We start from the raw sequence: 18788 nt of genomic DNA, 5'->3' as shown, positions 1-18788 counted from the left end.
TTGTTTCCCTTAGCTGAATAGTCAAATCAGCAGGGGAATAGCTTTAAGGCAATTGGTAGAAGGATATATAAAGGGCGTGCAAAGGTTTACCAGGCTGATTCCTGGGTTGGCAGGACTGTCATGAGGGGCTAAATTGGTTAGGATTATATTCATTCGAGTTTAGAAGATGACAGGCAATTTCGTAGAAAGTTATAAAATTCTAACAGGGCTAGAAAGGATAGATTCAGAAAGAATGATGATAGGGGAGTCTAGAAGTAGGGGGTCATAGTTTGAGGATAGGGGATAAACCTTTTAGGATTGAGGTGAGGAGAAATTTCTTCACCCAAAGAGTGGCGAATCTGTGGAATTCAGTACCACAAAGCAGTTGAGGCCAAAATGTTGTGTGATTTGAAGAATAAGTTAGGTATAGCTCTTGAGGCTAAAGGGATCAAGGCATTTGGGGAAAGGTTGGATCAGGGAATTTGATGATCAGCCATGATCATAATGAATGGCAGAGCAGGCCAAAGTGCCGAATGGCCTACCGTTGCCTCTATTTTCTATGTATGTATGCTTCTATGTATTATTAGAGGGGACATGACAAAAACGTGCAGGAAATGGCATTAAAATGAGCAGCAAGTTTCTTTTATTTTGGCTGGCAATGACACAATCTCTTTCTGCACTGTAACTTTTCTATGGTTCTTGAAATGCCTTAAAAATCACTCACTTGCTTTTACATTACATAACAATCTTATGTATTGCCTTGGTTCTGCAAGTTTAAGATCAAATTCTTGTAGCTCTTACAGTATCATTGAGTGCATCCTAATGCATTTTGCGAGTGTATTTTGCTACCACCTGTAACACACTTACATTGTTTTTATACATGCTGAGCGTGTGAAATAACTTGGTGATTTCTGTATTAAAGACTGGGTCACTTTGTACACTTTTGCTACTTTTAATTAAATTGTGCCAAGAACCAAGTCCCTATAGAAATCCACAGTACAAAGCAGTTCTCTCAACAAAAAGACAGATAAGCACTTGTCTTAATGAGAATTCTGCAGGACATGCAACATTGATATCCATACATACACATAAATTAGGGATTTTGGACGATATGGCTCAGAGGTTAATTAGTACACTGACACCACATATTCTTTTATCTCAAATAAGCAGTCACAGACACTAGAGAAATTTAATGAAAGGACAGAAAGGCACAAAGGAAGAACTGTTCCAAAGATAACAGACACATGAGGGGACCAGTCAGAACATAACAGGAAATGACAGCTGTAAATGATTGCCATTCTTAAGAAACCAGAGAGGGATCACACACCATCTAAACTAAATTTCAGGAACATCACTGATTATGATAATCTGTGTCTCAGAATAGGGTTAATAAGCAGCAACTTTCAGGACAGGCAATTGTTAACCGAATAGCCTTCTCTTTTACAAGATGGTTCATCTCCACTCTAGGCACCTTTATAATAACTAATTGGTAGGAGAGAGATGTCGCACAGGTTCTTAAAAACAAGCAATTAAAATTTTCTCAGGCATACAATTTTATGATGAACAAATATCATACACACAATACCTTGTGCATCAATTAACATGCGCAACGTTCCAAGAAGTTTGAATTGGACGGGAGGCATCTCAGACTTGAGAAATTTCAGCACTTGCTCTGCAACTCCTGCCGACAGCATCTTAGCTTTATTTAGTACTGAGGAAAATTTTTAAAAAATCAAGTGAGTATGATTTTCATGTGTTACCTGGATAGGAAAGTAGGCAGTTATTAAGGAAAATGAAGAGAATTGCCAACTATAGTATTTTTGGATCTCAATGGTTGTGTTATGATACTCCCATCATGTGTCTTTTAATCAGAAAGGCTCATCAACTAAGCAATATATTTCACTTTAAATAGTTGATCCACATGGAGATATCAAATTGGGTTTGTTTCTTTACTTTTCCAATCTTGGAATGCATTCTCCTCCTATAAGGAACTTGCCATCTCTCCTCAAATTCCCCTCCAATTAGTGATTAATTCAATATAACTCTCTGCTGCAGTTTCTTTAACATCTTAATTTCTGAGGCATTAGCTCTCAAACCTGTCTCTGGGCAGAATTCCCAGAGTTGAATTGTACAGCTCAGTTGGATTGACAGATCAGAGGATCCATGAGTTACTGAGGTATTGACAGACATCTACTGATATTTGAGTACTGAGGTTACATGTAAAAATGACACCCCAATTCACATACAAGTCTGTTGGGAGCATATAATAAAGTCCCATGGCATGCTGCAGTGTTGGGCCTCAACCACTGAATGCAGAATCCTCGCCCCAAGTCATAACTTGTAATATAGTATTGCTACAGCCAAGGGCTCTTTCCTCCAGTACTCCCTAAGACACGAAACACTCCCACCCTCATCCTCAGTTCCACTAAATCCCAAACTTGCCTTTTCTAGTCATGGCAAATTGCAAGAACATTGTTCTAGTGCTTCTAAAGCCAATGCTGTTCAAAAGACAAAGAAAAGTACAGCGCTGGAACAGGCCATTCGGCCCTCCCTTGGTCGATCATGATGTCTTAACTAAGAAAAACCTTCTGCCTTTACTCAGACACTTTTCTTCTATCTCCTCCCTACTCATGTACCCATCCAGATGCCTCTTAAATGTTGCTAATGTGCCTGCTTCCACCACCTCCTCTAGCAGCATGCTCCAGGCACCCACCACTCTTTGCATGAAAAACTTCCTTAAGCTTTCCCCCCCTTACCTTCAACCTGTGTCTCCTTGTAATTGCCACTTTCACCCTGGGGATAAAAAACGTCGGATTATCCAGATACTTTCCTGACAAAATCATGAGCTCCACTACAGCGCTGCAATAGGTTAGGGCTTGCCCTCTGATTTCAAAGTTCATGCCTCCAGGTCTTCCTTAACTGCACAAATCCTCTATGCTCATTAACCTCACAATCTTTATGTGCATTTATACAATACACAGGTGGCCAGTTAACTCAGTTTTGCAAGATGGTTCAGAAGATGCCAAATAATATCTGGCAGATGGAGTACAATGTGGGAAAATGTGAAGTTGTTCACCTTTGGTAGGAAGAATAAAAAGGCAGAGTACCATTTAAACGGAGAACAGCTGCAGAATTCCGAGGTATCCAGATGTTCTTGTTCATGGGTCACAAAAAGTTACAATGCAGGTACAATAATCAATTAACATGGCTAATAAAATGGTGTCCTTCATTATTAGAGGAACTGGGCATAAAATAAGGATGTTACGCTCCAGTTATACAGGGTCAGATATGAGACCATATCTTGAATACAGTCTGCAGTTCCAGCTCCCTTATTTAAGGATGGATGCAAATGCATCGGAGGAAGTTCAGAGGAGGTTAACGAGATTAATACCCGGAATGAACAGGTTGTCCTAAGAGGCAAGGGTGGACAGATTGGGCTTGTTTCCACTGGAGTTTAGAAGAATAAGGGGTGACTTAAAATCCTGAACGGTCTTGACAATTTGGACATGGAAAGGACATTTCCTCTTATGGGTGGGTCGAGAAGGTTATCAGGGGCAGATGGGAACGTGGAATTCAAAACACCAGCAGATATGAATTTGTTGAAAGGCAGAGCAGGCTCAAGGGGCCAAATGGTATAATTCTGCTCCTATTTCATATGCTCGTATATTCGACAGTATCGCAAAATGGAAATAAAAGGATTTCAAGAATTATAAAAAGCAGGCTGGAAAACACATTGGTAATCTGGGCAGATTTATAATGAAAGCGAAACTCAGAAGGAAGACTTTTAAATGGCTCTCGGGAACCAGTATAGCACTTAGAATAATCAGCAAAATAATTAGCAGTAAATTAAATCAATTCAGTTAAGGGATTGCATTGGTCCAGTTTCATAGCTCATTGGAATTCAATGCCTGGTTTTAACCAAAATATCAAGTAGTGCTGAAACAAATAGAAGTAAAGATTTCCCTTCGCCCTGTGGGTGAGAATTTGGCAAGGGGAAGAGATGGCAAGAGTATCCTAGATCATTCATCTGTCCTCAATAAAGCAAAGCTAAATTGCAACGCGAGGATTCAATCTCCTCCATGCACTGATCTTCATTGTATTAAATTCTTCACTGGTGTTAAAATATGAAATAAAAACATTAAGGATTAAAACCGGAAACTCAAAGATCTAGTTTGTCAGATATAAGCTATGCTACCTGTATTGGTGGGTATGCAATGTATCTGACATTTGATTATATTACTGTAATAAATTCAGTGAGCTCTGCTAGGCCAAACATGAAAATCCTGTTCTGTTGAGTCCTGGTAGAATGAAAAGTGATTGAATCAGGCAGTTACTTTCGTTTGCACATTTTTAAAATCTACATTATCATCTTGTCCTGTATTCTGTTTCCGACATAAATGAGTGAATCAGTTTCAAAAAGCAGGTAACAATTCCAAAGTGAATCACATTGTTACGGTTGTTGACCTTTCCCCAGAATGAATAGATGGATAGAATGAGAGAATCCTACATGTTCCTCCAGTTCATTTAATAAATATTTTACCCTGTTCTAATTTTTTTTAATAAAGGGAGTGATGATAGTTATTTCATGCCAGTAAGCTGGGAGAGGTGGCCAACAGCAGCAAGCATGGGTCATGGAGTGATTGCCAATATACCTTCTAGAATAAAGGAGAAACAGGGAGCACATAAAAAGAATCACAGCAGAACTTCTTGTTTGTACTGAATACTGTTACGGGCCTGGACTATGCTATCTTGTAACTAGTTATGAAGTGGAAATGGTATTCTGCAGAATACAGAGGACATGGATGTATTCTTGAGAGGTTGAGAATGACTGATTACCTTGCTCCGTTAAAATATCCAGTGCAGACCTTGAATTCTTAAGGTATGCCAGGAACAGTAGCTATATGTCAGCAATTATTTTTTACTGGGTTATTTCATACTGCAAGTTGCACAGGTAATGCATCATCTGATCTAATCAGAGATACGGCCTCCTTCAGTACTGTACCATTCTCCAGTTCTATAAAATACCACGTTTGGACATATTATTCAAGTAGGATTTGTTTGCAAGTATTACATTTTCAAAAAAAGGGAGAGAATGGGACTAATGGTTCAAATCTACCAAAGATTAGAGTTTCAAATAATTCTCTAGAAAATGTTAATTACTGAACAACATGCAAAAAAATTACACACACACACCTTCCTTTTTTTTGTTGCAATCTAAACTTACCAGGAATTGCCAGATTTCGGAGTGCACTAAGTGCAGCATGTTGTACTGTCACATTCCCCTCCTCTACATGCCTATCCAGTAAATCTAATAGCTTCTGTACAATTCCAATTTCCACCATGTGAATACAGTTTCCATCTGGAGGTGGGAGAGAACAAAAAACATGTTACCTGCATCAGGGATGAGTATTTGGGTGAATGAAAAGTGTTAAAAAGCATGATACACAATGGCAACTGTATTTGTTGTGGTGCCACCAAATGTTGGATGTGATAATATCAGAAGTGAAGATAACGCACAAGAAATAGATTAACAAGCAAAGGGTGCTTGTCCGGATACAATAATGGAAGCAGCATGCAGAGTTGGGGGCAGCTGTAAAGTCAAGAATTCTAAATTCAGTGCGGCAGGTTTCACTGAACCAACCGGCAACGACAGAGGCACTGGGTTAGTGGAATTTACTGCACAACTGGATAGAGAACTTAACAGTATTTTCGCAAGTAAATTTTTTGACAAAAATTGCATCTGCGCATGTGCAGTCATGTCAGCAAACTTGTACACTGCATAAAGATCTGTGCTTTGCCGAGTAGATAAGAGCAATGGTACATGCGTTTTTAAATTCATTTGTGGGATGTGGGCATCGCTGGCTGAGCCAGAATTTATTGCTCATTTCTAGTTGCCTTCAACTGCGTGGTTTGCTAGGCCATTTCCAGGGGCTGTTGAGAGTCAAATCACATTGCTGTGCCTCTGGAGTCACATGTAGGCCAAACCAGGCAAGGACAGCAGATTTCCTTCCCTAAAGGACATTAGTGAAACAAATGGGTTTTCCCAATAATCGACAATGGTCATCAGTAGATTCTTAATTCCAGATATTTTTATTGAATTCAAATTCCACCAACTGCCGTGGTGGGATTTGAACCCAGGTCCTCAGAACATTAGCTAAGATTCTAGATTAATAATCTAGAGCTAATATGACTAGGCCATCACCTCCCCATAATCCTCATATGATATACTTTCAATGAGCTGGGCTCGATTCCTGGCATGGGTCACTCTGATCCTGTGTCTTTTCCCACACCCCTCACTGCACCCCCACAAACCCTACACTTCAATTTAAATGACAGAAAGCTGTGTCAAACTGACTAATCCCAAAAAACACCAGATTTATCAACCTAAAGCAAGCTCTACCTGCATATTATGGCTAGACAAGTAGCTGTTAATTCTGCATTCAATTTTAACAGTAGCTACTGGGTTACGCAGATCTGTCAGTGACAACTCTTAAGGTACTGCTTCACTCAACATTGCTGATGATAATAAGGTACTTGGTGGGTTAACCACGCCAAGTTCATTAATCTGGACGATAGACTATTTTGGAGCAAGAGAATGTTTGTGGGCAGTGTGACATGCAGGTTACAATATGCAGCTGCCCTTGACAGTGACATGTAATATCAAAGAATCTCTCCCTTCCACGAGCTTTTCTGACAAGTCTCGCCTTGTTACAGTATAGATCAACAGCAGTTATTAGGCCAAGAATCCAAACAAAGTAAAGATAATTTGCACCCCCTCAATGAGTAGAACTGGGTGGACAAATATCAGTACATCAAGCTATTGTTCTCAACAAAAGGCAAGCCTCCATCTGTCAGCCCACCATGCAATTCAGTGTGTACATGTCTTCAGGCTTGCAGCTGCTTTCTACTTCCATTAGAGGATTAACTATTACATCGGAAAAGAGAATTGAACCACACAGAAATGTAATCAATAACCCTCTTTAATCATCACTTTGGAATTTTGTTTCTCATTGTTTAACAAATATTCACAACTGTTTTCCAGTATTTAAAGATATTATATTTCAAATATCATACACTTTTAGCCATTCCAACTTTACAATTTTTTCCCACACTTTCCATTTTGTATCTTTTTAAAAATTATATTGAATTTGCAGCAGAGGGACAAGCCATTCTGGCTCAGGCCACTTTTGGGCTCCAAATGAATCTTCTCCCCCCGCCACATCACCTTATAAACATAATTTTTCATTTATTTTTTCCTCCCTTGTGTGCTCATGCATTTCTCACTGGATTAGTTAGTGACCATTTTTTAATTATTGCCCCAGCAACATTTCTCTATATGGGGACTTCCAGTTGAGCGATGTAGAGGAAGCACTCATGATGTTTCTCCTGATGGTACTTATGGAATGGGACTTTTGTCAGTTTCATGCTATCCTCTGGACTCTCTCCTCTCCACCAGATAAACAACTAGGAAGCTGAATTTGGGTTGATTTAGCAAATGACTGATGGGAGGAGGTCCTCCTTAGGGTCGACTCCTCATCCTCCTGTACTCGGACGAGCTTAATTGAAAGTTCTGCACAGAATTCATTTTGCCAAGGCCAGTATTAGCAATTTTTTCTGCAACAAATGTGACAGGTGGTCATTTGCCCCTCAGACCATACCCATATGTTCTGGTTATGTTCAAAACAGTTTTTTGGTCACCTTTCTCTGACACTCTCCAAAGTTCTACACTTTGACTTGCAGCCCTATCCTTTGATAGCTATATTTGGACTCACGTCTGAACTGGTCAGTCTCACACAGATTAAGGCAGACATGATTGGATTTGCTTCATTGACAGCCCACAGGCAGATTCTATTAACTTGGAAATCCCCCAAACCACCCACTGCTTCATCCTGGTTAGAAGATTTAATGTATTTTCTTTATTTGGAGAAGATTAAATACAACTAGAGGATCCACTAAGAAATTTTATTGTGGATGGCAGTCTTTGTCTCTTTCTTTAAGAGTTAAATTAATTAGTCTAATTTTTCTTTTGTTTTGCAGCTTTTCTTTGTTCACTCATTCTCTGTGGGGGCGTGGAGGAAGCAATCTGTTCAATCTTCGCTGCTAACAACAAACCTTTCTGTTCTCTGGGTACAACCAGCAAGTAAAAGCTATGAAAAAAATCTAAACTTACTCAGTTATGAACACAATATTTTTCTACATGTAATGCATTGTAAAATCATAAGAAAACATTCACAATCTATCAATATGAAAACATGGCCGAAAGATAACAACTGTTTCCTATTATAGCCGCAAATTGGGGAATCAAGATAAGCTTTTATGCCTATTTATATAATCTAGGGGATTTAAAGGAAGATTACGCAACTTAGATAAAGCCATTAATGGAGAAAATTGAGCTACTTTAAGCAGTATGATAGACTATTATTTGGGAACAGCAATGATTGATTCCCTAGATCAGATACCAGCACAATATGCATACAGTGCTGCTTTGCATGGATCAATGATTTCACAGGAATAAATACCTGATAATACAATGGAAACTGGAGCATCTTGTCTTCTTGCTAGGCACTTTACAATTTTCCAGTCTCAACATTGAATTCAACAACTTCAGATGAGCTCTACCCCACCTCGACTCCTTTGTTTTCATTTTATTTAATTTCTTACTGTTCGTTACCTTTTATTTCTTTATTATCTTTCTTCATTTTTCTCCCCCCTACTCTTTCCCAACTTTCCTTGCCTTTTCCCCCCCTCCACTTTTCAAAATTTTACCTCTCTCCCACCCATTTCTTCCCTCTCTCCCCCACACCTTGATCTGTCTCAGTTTACCCTCCGATTTCAACTTCTCTGCTGTTTGCCATTCACACACTTTATTTTCTCTATGGACTGCCATTAGCAGCCTTTCCCTGGTTTCTGTGGCAATGACTAATCTTTCATTCCCTCATCCTGCAATATAAATATCTCCCACTTTCTATGCCTTTCAGCTTTGACAAAGGGTCATCTGGGCTCGAAATGTCAGCTCTTTTCTCTCCTTACACATGCTGCCAGACCAGCATTTTCACTTTTGGTTCAGATTCCAGCATCTGCAGTAATTTGCTTTTAATACAACAATAGTGATGGTTCAACTCAGGGGCAGTATTTCACCTCAAGTCAGAGTCAAGTAATATTCCAGAGTTTGAATGCATGATCTAAACTGAATGCAAAATAATTCATAATGCTATTTAAAGAACAGAGAAGCTGTCCTGGTGTTCTGCCATTTATCCCTCAAATACCACCATTAAAAACAAGATTAATTTTTTTTAATCTATCTCAATGCTGACTGTGGACTCAGGTTGTATGCAAAGATATTATATTTGCCAATACATCAAAAGTAACTTACTGGTTGGAAAGGTCTTTTGGATCTCCAGGTCATGAAAGGCACTATAGGAACTAGAAGCAGGAGTAGGCCATTCGGCCCTTCAAGCTTGCCCTGCCATACATTTTCATCATGGATGATCATCAAATTCAACATCCTGATCCCCCCATATCCCCCTAACCACAAGAGCTAGATCTATTTTCTTCCAGAAATCAGACGTTTTGGCCTCAACTACATTCTGTGGTAGTGAATTCCACAGATTCGCCAGCCTCTGGGAGAAGAAATTTCTCTTCACCTCAGTTTAATAAGGTTTAACTCTTATCTTCAAACTATGACCCCTAGTTCTGCACTCCCCCTTCAGTGAGAATGTTCAATCTGAATCTATCCATCAGAATTTTAAGGTTCTACGAGATCCTCTCCTGTGAATATAATCCTAACCGGCTTAAGTCTCTCCTCATATGGCAGATCTGTCATCTCAGGAATCAGCCTGGTAAACCTTCGCTGTACTCCCGCTATAGCAAGGGCATCCTTTCTCAGATAAGGACACCAAAATGGCACACAAAATTCCAGGTGTGGCCTTACCAATACCCTATACAATTGCAGCAAAACATCCCTACCCCTATACTCAAATCCTCTCGCTATGAAGGCCAACATACCATTTGCCTTCTTTACTGCCTGCTGTACCTGCATGCTTACTTTCAGTGACTGATGCACAAGGATTCCCTCATCTTGTTGAGTACCCACCTCTCTCAATTTACACCCATTCAATAATCTGTCTTCCTATTTTTGCTACCAAAGTGGATAACCTCACATTTGTCCACATTATACATGCATCTGCCATGCAGATGCCCATACACACAGCCTGCCTAAATGACTCTGAATCATCTCTGTATCCTCCTCACAGCTCACCCTCCCACCCAACCTTCTATTATCTCCAAATCTGCAGATGATACATTCAGCTCCCTCTTCCAAATCATTAATATATAATGCAAACAGTTGGGGTCCTAGCACAGATCCCTGCGGAGCCCCACTAGTCACTGACTACCAAATGGGCATACTTATACCAACTCTTTGCTTCCTATCGCTAATCAGCTTTTTATCTCAAGATATTACCTGCAACCCCACGTGCTTTAACTCGACATAGTGGTCTGTTTTGTGAAGCTTACAAACTAGAAGCAGGAGTAAGCCATTCGGCCCTTCGAGCCTGTTCTACCATTCACTTTGATCATGGCCCATCATCGAATTCAATATCTTGATCCCCTTTCTTCCCATATTTCTTGATCCCTTTAGCCCCAAGAGCTATATCTAATTTCTTCTTGAAATCAGAAATTAGGCCTTGTTGAAAGCCTTCTGAAAGTCTAAATAAACCACATCCACTGGTTCTCCTTGGTCAACTCTACTGTTCACATCCTCAAAAAATTCCAACAAATTTATCAAGCATGATTTCCTTTTTGTAAATCCATGCTGACTTTGTCTGATTATACCACTGCCTTCCAAATACTGAGTTATTAACTCCTTGATAATAGACTCTAGCAACTTCCCCAGTACTGATGTTGGGCTCCCTGTTTTCTCTCCACCTCCCTTTTTAGCATGCTTACATTAGCTACCCTCCAATCTGTACGAGACCAAAAAATTTTGAAAAATAACCACCAATGGATCTATTTCCAGGGCCACTTCCTCAAGCACTTTAGGATGAAGATTACCGGGACCTGGAGATTTATCCACTTCAATCCCATCAGTTTCCCCCAAACCATTTCTCTGTTAATGTTGACTTCCTTCAGCTCCTCACTAAAACATGTTCATCTCAGCACATCCAGTACATTATTCACGATTTCCTTTGTGAAGACTGAAGCAAAGCACAAATTGAATTCTTCAGCCAATTCTTTCCCCATTATGAATTCTCCCTTTTGACTGTAAGAGGCTTAGATTCGTCTTTGTAAATCCTTTTCTCTTTACATACCTATAGAAACTTTTAGTCAGTTTTTATGTTCCCTGCTATCTTACGTTCATAATCTATTTTTTTCTTCTTAATCAATCCCTTGGTCCTCCTTTTGCTGAATTTTAAACTGCTTCCAATCCTCAAGCCTGTTGTTTTTTCTTGCCAATTTGTGTACTTCTTCCTCGGATCTGATGCTACCTCTAATTTCCCCTGTGAGCCATGGTTTGGCCACAATTCCCCTACCATTCTTGTGCCAAGCAGGAATAAACATTCTTTTCATTTATTCATTCTTTGAATGCCCGCCATTGCCTGTCCATTGTTTTTCCTTTCAGTAATGTTTCCCAGTCTATCATGGCCAATTCATGTTTTGTACCATCATAGTTACCTCTACTGAAATTCAGGACTCTGGTCTCAGAATCAACATAAGAAGTCTCACAACACCAGATTTAAGTCCAATCAGTTTATTTGATAGTTGCATTGGACATGCTAAATTCTCCCTCAGTTAAACTGGTTGGACTTAAACCTGGTGTTGTGAGACTTCTTACTGTGTTTACCCCAGTCCAACGCTGGCATCTCTACATCATGACTCAGAAGCAACTACATATTATCGACCTTAACAAAGAAGGTGGCAAGATAGAGAAAAGCAAGATCCGTTTCTTTAGATAGGAAAGAACAAAGAAAATGTTGAATCGTCAAGTACGCAAAGGTGGAAAATCACTGACAGTTCATTGCTAATTTTTAAATGGGGAACTCACCATTTCGTGCAAAGTTTGCAATGGCCAGTGCTCCAGCAAGTTGCAGTTGATGATTATTTGATGGAAGCCATGACAACACCTTTTGAAAGACACTGCCTTTACCCGCATCAAACAGCTTCTGCATGGATTCATCTGCAAGGAAGGAGAAAATTTGACATAAACGAAGGCAACTTCCACAACTCTGGTATGGTACTACAGTCTGTTTTTTCACAATGGGGAAGGGGTTGTGAATGGATGACTCAGATTTTATTTTCTATTATTGAAAGGGAATTTAGGAACAGGAGAAGGCCATTTACCCTCTCAAGATTATTCCACCATTTAATTAGATCATACTGAACTGTATCCCAATCCTATTTACCCTCATTCATCCATATCCCTTAATAGCCTTACCCACCAAAAATCTATTAATCTCCATTTTATTACTTTAAATTCAATAATCTCAACAGTGTTTTTAGAATGTTTCAGACTTCATCAGCTTTCGAGTGCAAAGCTAACGACAACTAACTGAAAGGTTCATTAGAATGGTTGGAAGTATTCAGTCAGCTTTGCTTAGCCTGCACTTTTAAAGCATTTGTGTTTTTCTGAATTACAAAACAGTGGCTTGGCAGAAGGATAAAACATTGTAGGGAATCACGATTGCCAAGTTATATTTCCCCACACCATCAGGCCCAATATTTATTGGGGCATAGTTTTGGAGCTGGGTTTGCAGGGAAGAGTTAAGGACCTAAAGGACTGGACTTCTTTTAAAGTTCATTTTATTAGTGTCACAAGTAGGCTTACGTTAATACTACAATGAAGTTACTGTGAAAATCCCTGAGTCGCCACACTCCGGCACCTGTTTGGGTAACTGAGGGAGAATTTATCATGTCCAATGCAACTAACAAGCACGTCTTTCAGGCTATAGGAGGAAACTGGAGGAACATGGGGAGAATGTGTAAACTCCACATAGACAGTGACTCAAAGGGTGAGGCATTAGCGCTACCACCACTACAGGGTATTTTGTTGGATGGGAAGGAGGATTGAAGTCTGGGTTTAGTGGTGTAAGCCTTGATATTGTTTAAGTAAGTTATTATTATTCCTCATCATCCCATCCTTGCTACATCTTCCTTTGCCAGTATTGCATCGGTGTACAGGACACCAAAATTGAAGAATCCAACTATTTGCCAGCAGAAGCTGACTCACAACTCAAGGACTTCCACATAACCTTTTATTTATATTTATTTTTAATCTAGATGAATATAGACACGTGTTTTACCATTTCTAAAGTCTGTAGCAAGGCAGAGCTGATGAGAGTTCAGGGGCCTCAGAGAAGACAATAGGACCAGTGGGGGTTGGAGTTAAGGGCCAGCTTTTGGAATTTAAAACAACCAAGGTTAAGGTCGCTGCTGCTACTGAATGTCCAGGCAAGACTGGCATTCATATCAAGGCAACAACAGAATGGTCTGGAAGCCGAATTAGTTAATACAGTCTTTGCCAAGTTAAACAGAAGCCAGGGAAGTTCGAGACCAGTAAGGGGGAGTAGGGCCAGTTAAGGGTTAGAATAGCCAGGGAAGGGCTACTTACAAGTGGCAAGAACACACAGCTAATGTTTGCAGTAAGACAGAGAGTTGGAATGTGTTAAGAGGCTCTAGAGGAGACAACTGAGCCAATGGAGTTTGGAGTTAAGGAATAGCTCCAGGGATTTAAAAAGGCCACAATTAGGTCTGTACAGGTCCTAAAAGTCTGGGCAAAACTGGAGGAATTTAAGCCAGATAAAGAGGGCGACCTGAATGTTGAGTTAGTAGGTACATTTTTGCAGAGTTAAATAAGGGCCAGGGAAACTCTTGGACAAACAAGGGGATGGGGAGCCCAGCTATAGATTTGGAGTTACTGGAAATTCAAAGACAGGCTCAGCAATAACAAACAAGGTCCATGATGGACCTGTAATTTCTCCAAAAGGGACTCTCACAACTTCTTATATTGCTAGCAAATGATCCAGTTTAAAGTTCAGGATTTTTACTGTTTGTTTATATTTCATATATTGTCTTTGTCATGCAATAATTGATAGAGAAAGCATGCCATACAACTGCCCCAAGGCTACCTGGGTCAATTTCCAAATAATTATTTTCTAAACAAAAAGCACAAAATATTTTCAATTGAATCTTCAAGGTATGAGGCAATCTCCTATCCTGGACTTCAATCCCCACCTTCCAACAAAATAAATTACATTGATATCCAATTATTTAACAGGAGAAAATTACTAGGTGTTGACAACATGCGATTGTTTATAATAAACTGATGAATCAAACTCACCACCCAAAAGCAGCAACACCATTAGATCAGAAGCTGTTTTAAGCTCAGAGATATCATCTTCTTTATTGCTGTCCACAGTCTCTTGGACAAGCTCCAGCAGACAGTCTACTAACCCTGCATCAACCAGTTGTAGTTTGATGACGTCTGCACCATAAAACAAAGAAGCACGTGTTAGCTTATAGCCTTGGATAGCAGCGATTTCAAATCTCATTTGATCGTTTCTAGACCCTCTTCAGTCTTCAGCTAAAGGGTTTGGTCATTGTTTCTTTCTAAATGTAGAATGGAAAACTATTTGTTAATAATTGAAAATACAAGCTTTGCTTCAATATGGTAAAGATCTACCTTTAAGGTTCAGCCACAGTATCAAATCAAGTATTAGCGGCAATGGAAACATTATCCCACTACCATTAATTTCTGTCTTTAGGATTCAAAGTTTTTTTTTCATCCACTTACTAGGGCAATACCACCCACTGCCAGCGCAGCCTTAACAATGGACATGAGGCCTTATTGCAAATTCCCAGGAGAGTCCCTAAGTGTTTCAGCACCTGCAAAAGAGGAAAATGAATAGCTGAATGTCTTTAACTGAGAGGTTTAATAAAAACAGAAAGGCGGACATTAGAAAATTAAAGTTGAAATAATTGAGAAATGCGAACATTATTTCAATCAAATGACTATGACTGAAACTGGCAGGTCATTTAAAGTTGCTTCCATTCCACTATATATTTCCATTTTTGGATGCACGCTATGAGACTGAATGGAAAAGTTTTGCAACTTTTATAGTCCTAGTACCTGCTGGTTTTAGAAACCCTGCAGCGTCCATGACATGCACTAGAACGTCAGTGAAAAGGAAGCAATGCTTTCACGATCTCCAGTTTTCAGTAACAGTGATTTGACTGAGATGAAGTTCTAGCTACATCTTCTTGCATACTATTTCAACTTTAATCTTCATTTGCCTTCACCTCCATTTAAAATGCCCACCAAACAAATCTCTTCAGCTATTTACTTTCTACTTCTTTTTCAGGTGATTTGATATTGAGCATTTTTACTTCACGTTGGCAGTAAGAAACAGAAAATTAATTCTGCAATGTTTTAGTGACAGTGGAGAGCAGTTCCTTAGGACATGCCAACAGTGTTTTTGAAGTAAAAGAAACACAGAAACGAAGATAGAGCAGGAGACGGCCATTTGGCCCTTCAAGCCTGCTCCACCACCATTCATTACGATCATGGTTGAGCATCCAACTCAACTGCTTTTACCCCAAAAGAATGGTTTATGTATTTAATATTAAAATTTCTTTTAATACTAGATAATGTGTTACATCTGTTATTTTTACTTTATCAAATAATGGCAAATTAGATTTATCCAGTTGCATTGATGCCAGCATGGATTAGCTCAGAGATTGGTAGGTCATTAGAACCAATTCAACATAATCTATCCACAAAAGATACTCAAGTTCCCCTCTTCACCCAGTCCAATGCAGCATCCAACTGTAGCCTACTAGGAAGTATACATTTCCTGATATATGCTCTAACCAACTTTAATTTGTTTAAGCCAGTGTTGTACCATACTGAATTTAAAAAAGTATTTTTTTCAATTCCATTAGCCATCTCCAAGATTACTTCTCCAACATCTCTTAGAGGCTGAAAAGCTCAAATCGGAGTTGTTTTCTCACACTTTTGACACTAGTGAGTGATCACTAGCGGTTCAGTGCTGCTTCCAGCTCTTGAATGATTGGGGCAATCAAACTGGTTGCTGACCAGGCAGCCTGATTTATGTCAAAGTGATTGATTTTACTGTGGTCAGCTTACACCTTCTCTAGCCAATAGTTGGAGGAAATAATTCCAAATATTTAGCATTTTATGCTCATGCACTGCTCCAAGTCTATATCTGCAGCTTTTATAGTTACAACTTCTTGCCTGATTGCCCTCTCGCTGTCTCAAGGTGATAAATTCAAGCTCTAATCCAGGGCTTGACACTGCAGTTAGGTACTAGTACAGTGCTACATTGTTTCAAGGGTCAGACATTAAAGCTATTGCTGTCAGATGTAGTTGCTCAGTAGGGAGTTTTCTGGGTATTCTTTCTCCAATCTCCTCTGCCACCAAAAACTGATTACTTTAACTGCTTATTGTTTGCAGGAACTTCCAAAGTGCATCTGGATTGGTTAACTAACAATAATTGTATATGGGCCATTCGTTCCATGTAAAAGATAAAGCATGGATCTGAGATATGATCAGACACAAGAAGTGATGCCTCTCTTTTCTGGTGAGGGAGCTTGTGTGGGGCCAGGTTTGTAAACTATGCCTTTTTTTTTCAAAATGGAAGTTATCGTTCTCTAATTTTCATTAGCAAAAGTTGCAAGTTCAATATTTTGATTACATTATTCCTATGGCAACTGGCTTCATATCTATTTTTTCATAACTGAAAAACTGCCAGTCTTTAACACTGATAAATCACAGATTTAAAAAAAATCCAAATCAGCAAATTTGGACAGGCAGTTGCACTGGTCGCATTTTGAATACTGCTATGGAGGTACTGGCGAATTTCCACTAGAGCCTTAACTGAAATAGTCAATCTATCAACTGAACTGCAGATTTAATGCAGTCTTTTGTACACGTAGGTGTTGAATCATTCTGCAAAAATAACCAATTTCTTTTACTTCACATTTGCATTAGTAAATTAATTACTGTTGAGGGATACATTAAAGATGTGCACTTATAACAGGCCTTAAATATTTAAAAGCACTTCAGGTGAATTATCTGACTGAGGTAGGCAAAAGGGCACCTATTTTGTACACAGCAAAATCTCAAACAGCAATCAGGCAACTGTCCAATAGTATAAAAAAAGGTAAAACAGACTGGACAATTAGCGGGTGGGAAAGCTGGAGGTAACAGAGAATCCAACAGAAGTCCCAAAATGGCTTTTATGCTGACGGGATTTCTTCTCAGTGACTTGATGGATCCTGCCATGAAAAGGTTGGGGACCCAATTAGCATGGGTAATTAGCAGATCTCCCCACCGTATCAACCATCCACAGGGAAATCCCCCGCCCCCCCCTCCCCCATTCCCCGGTTTGACAATTATTCGGCAGAGTTTATAACAAGTTCTGACAAACGAGGATTTGGCAAACAGAACTTGCTGGGGGTGCACAGAAATGTCCGGAAGAAGTGTGGTGAGGAAGACAGTCATGTCTGAGTACTAGCCATAGCACGACAATACTAAGAGGAGTGTGCCGTTTTTTTTCAGGTTGGCACCTTGATCTGTCAGGAGTTGAGGGGCAGAATCTTACCTCTCTTCCCCTTCCCCCAAAGTATCAGGCTCAGACTGAAAACCAGTTGCCATTCTCCAGCTACACAGCCCAGTTTCCTCTGCAGATCATGAGCCTCTGAGTAAAAGCAGGTGGGATTTAGACCATCATTCTGGCAGGGTGCAGTCTGATAGAGCTGGCAAGGCCGACTCCACATACACAGTTTACTTAAAGGATGCCTTGGTTAGCACTCCCCTCGGGGCCTACCCCCCCCTACTCTGGCACTATCAGAGGCTCCCCCTCTTGTCCCCATAACTCAAGTATCACCAGCATTCTACCCCAACCCCATGCATGCCTGCCAACTTCCCCCCTCCATAAGGCCCCCCACAAGGGACACCTGGCACAGAATGGCAGTGCCAACCTGGCAGTATCAGGGCACTGCTCAGGTATGTACCTCTACCCAGGAGCTATATTTCTCTTTGAGCTCCTTGACCGAATCTAACCTTCCTAAACCTGTCGTAAATCACGTGGTCTTGGGGGGGTGGGGAGAGAGAGTTATTTATTTAAATTAATTAAAATGAACTCCTCTCTCTGTGGGCATTACCCTCATGTAGTCAACAGGAAGGGGCATGAAAGATCAGAACACGTGAATATCTCCTAATTTTTTGCTCTCAGGTGATCTCACGGACAGCTAATGTGTGCTCAAAACTGCTTGAGGTTACTGGCGAGGTGAATTCATTCACAGCCTGCCCTGTCAGCGAGACATTGTGGGACCTGCCCCTTCCTTTTTTGCCTCCAACTGTTCAAAAATAGGGTGGGAAAACTCAGCCGCCCATTCAGCGAGCTGCCCTCTGCTTTCCTGCTGAGGCAACACTTAGAAGAAAAATTCCATCCTACGTCTTTTTCTGGCCGAATGTTCCCAACATCCTCTGTTCTCAATACAGATTTCAGTAACTTCTGACCGTGGCTCGATTTTTTCCACAGCAGCAGGTTCTCATTATCGTGCAGAACAGAAGGACATTTGGCCCACTGTGCCTGTGCTGGCTCTTTGTATCAATTATTAAGTCCTACTGATATGCTCTTTCAATAGTTTAGCAATTTTTCCCCATTTGAAGTATTTATCCATGATTAAATATTGGGAAGACAGAAGACATTGTTTTCTATCCCAATCACAAACTCAATTCCCTCATTATCAACTTCATCCCTCACTCTGACAGCTGCCTGAATCTGAGG

At 40.0% G+C, this 18788-nt stretch overlaps 1 protein-coding gene across 3 annotated transcripts in view; it reads right to left on the bottom strand.

Annotated features, from left to right (window-relative positions):
• The window catches only part of rap1gds1 (RAP1, GTP-GDP dissociation stimulator 1), an 87785-nt gene that overhangs the window by 17324 nt on the left and 51673 nt on the right, over positions 1 to 18788 (bottom strand). For all 3 annotated transcript variants that reach the window (XM_080195705.1, XM_080195714.1, XM_080195723.1), the window contains 4 exons: positions 14315 to 14458; positions 12023 to 12154; positions 5204 to 5338; positions 1565 to 1690 (listed from right to left, as the gene is read on the bottom strand). In XM_080195705.1, coding sequence (XP_080051831.1) covers positions 1565 to 1690; positions 5204 to 5338; positions 12023 to 12154; positions 14315 to 14458 — 537 coding nt within the window. The remainder of the gene's footprint in view (positions 1 to 1564; positions 1691 to 5203; positions 5339 to 12022; positions 12155 to 14314; positions 14459 to 18788) is intronic.

Source organism: Carcharhinus amblyrhynchos, chromosome 1 (genome assembly GCF_965287045.1).
Source record: "Carcharhinus amblyrhynchos chromosome 1, sCarAmb.v2.hapA, whole genome shotgun sequence".
Lineage (NCBI taxonomy): Eukaryota > Metazoa > Chordata > Chondrichthyes > Carcharhiniformes > Carcharhinidae > Carcharhinus > Carcharhinus amblyrhynchos.
Note: the sequence above shows the minus strand (reverse complement) of the source record. Positions and strands in the feature narration are given on the sequence as shown.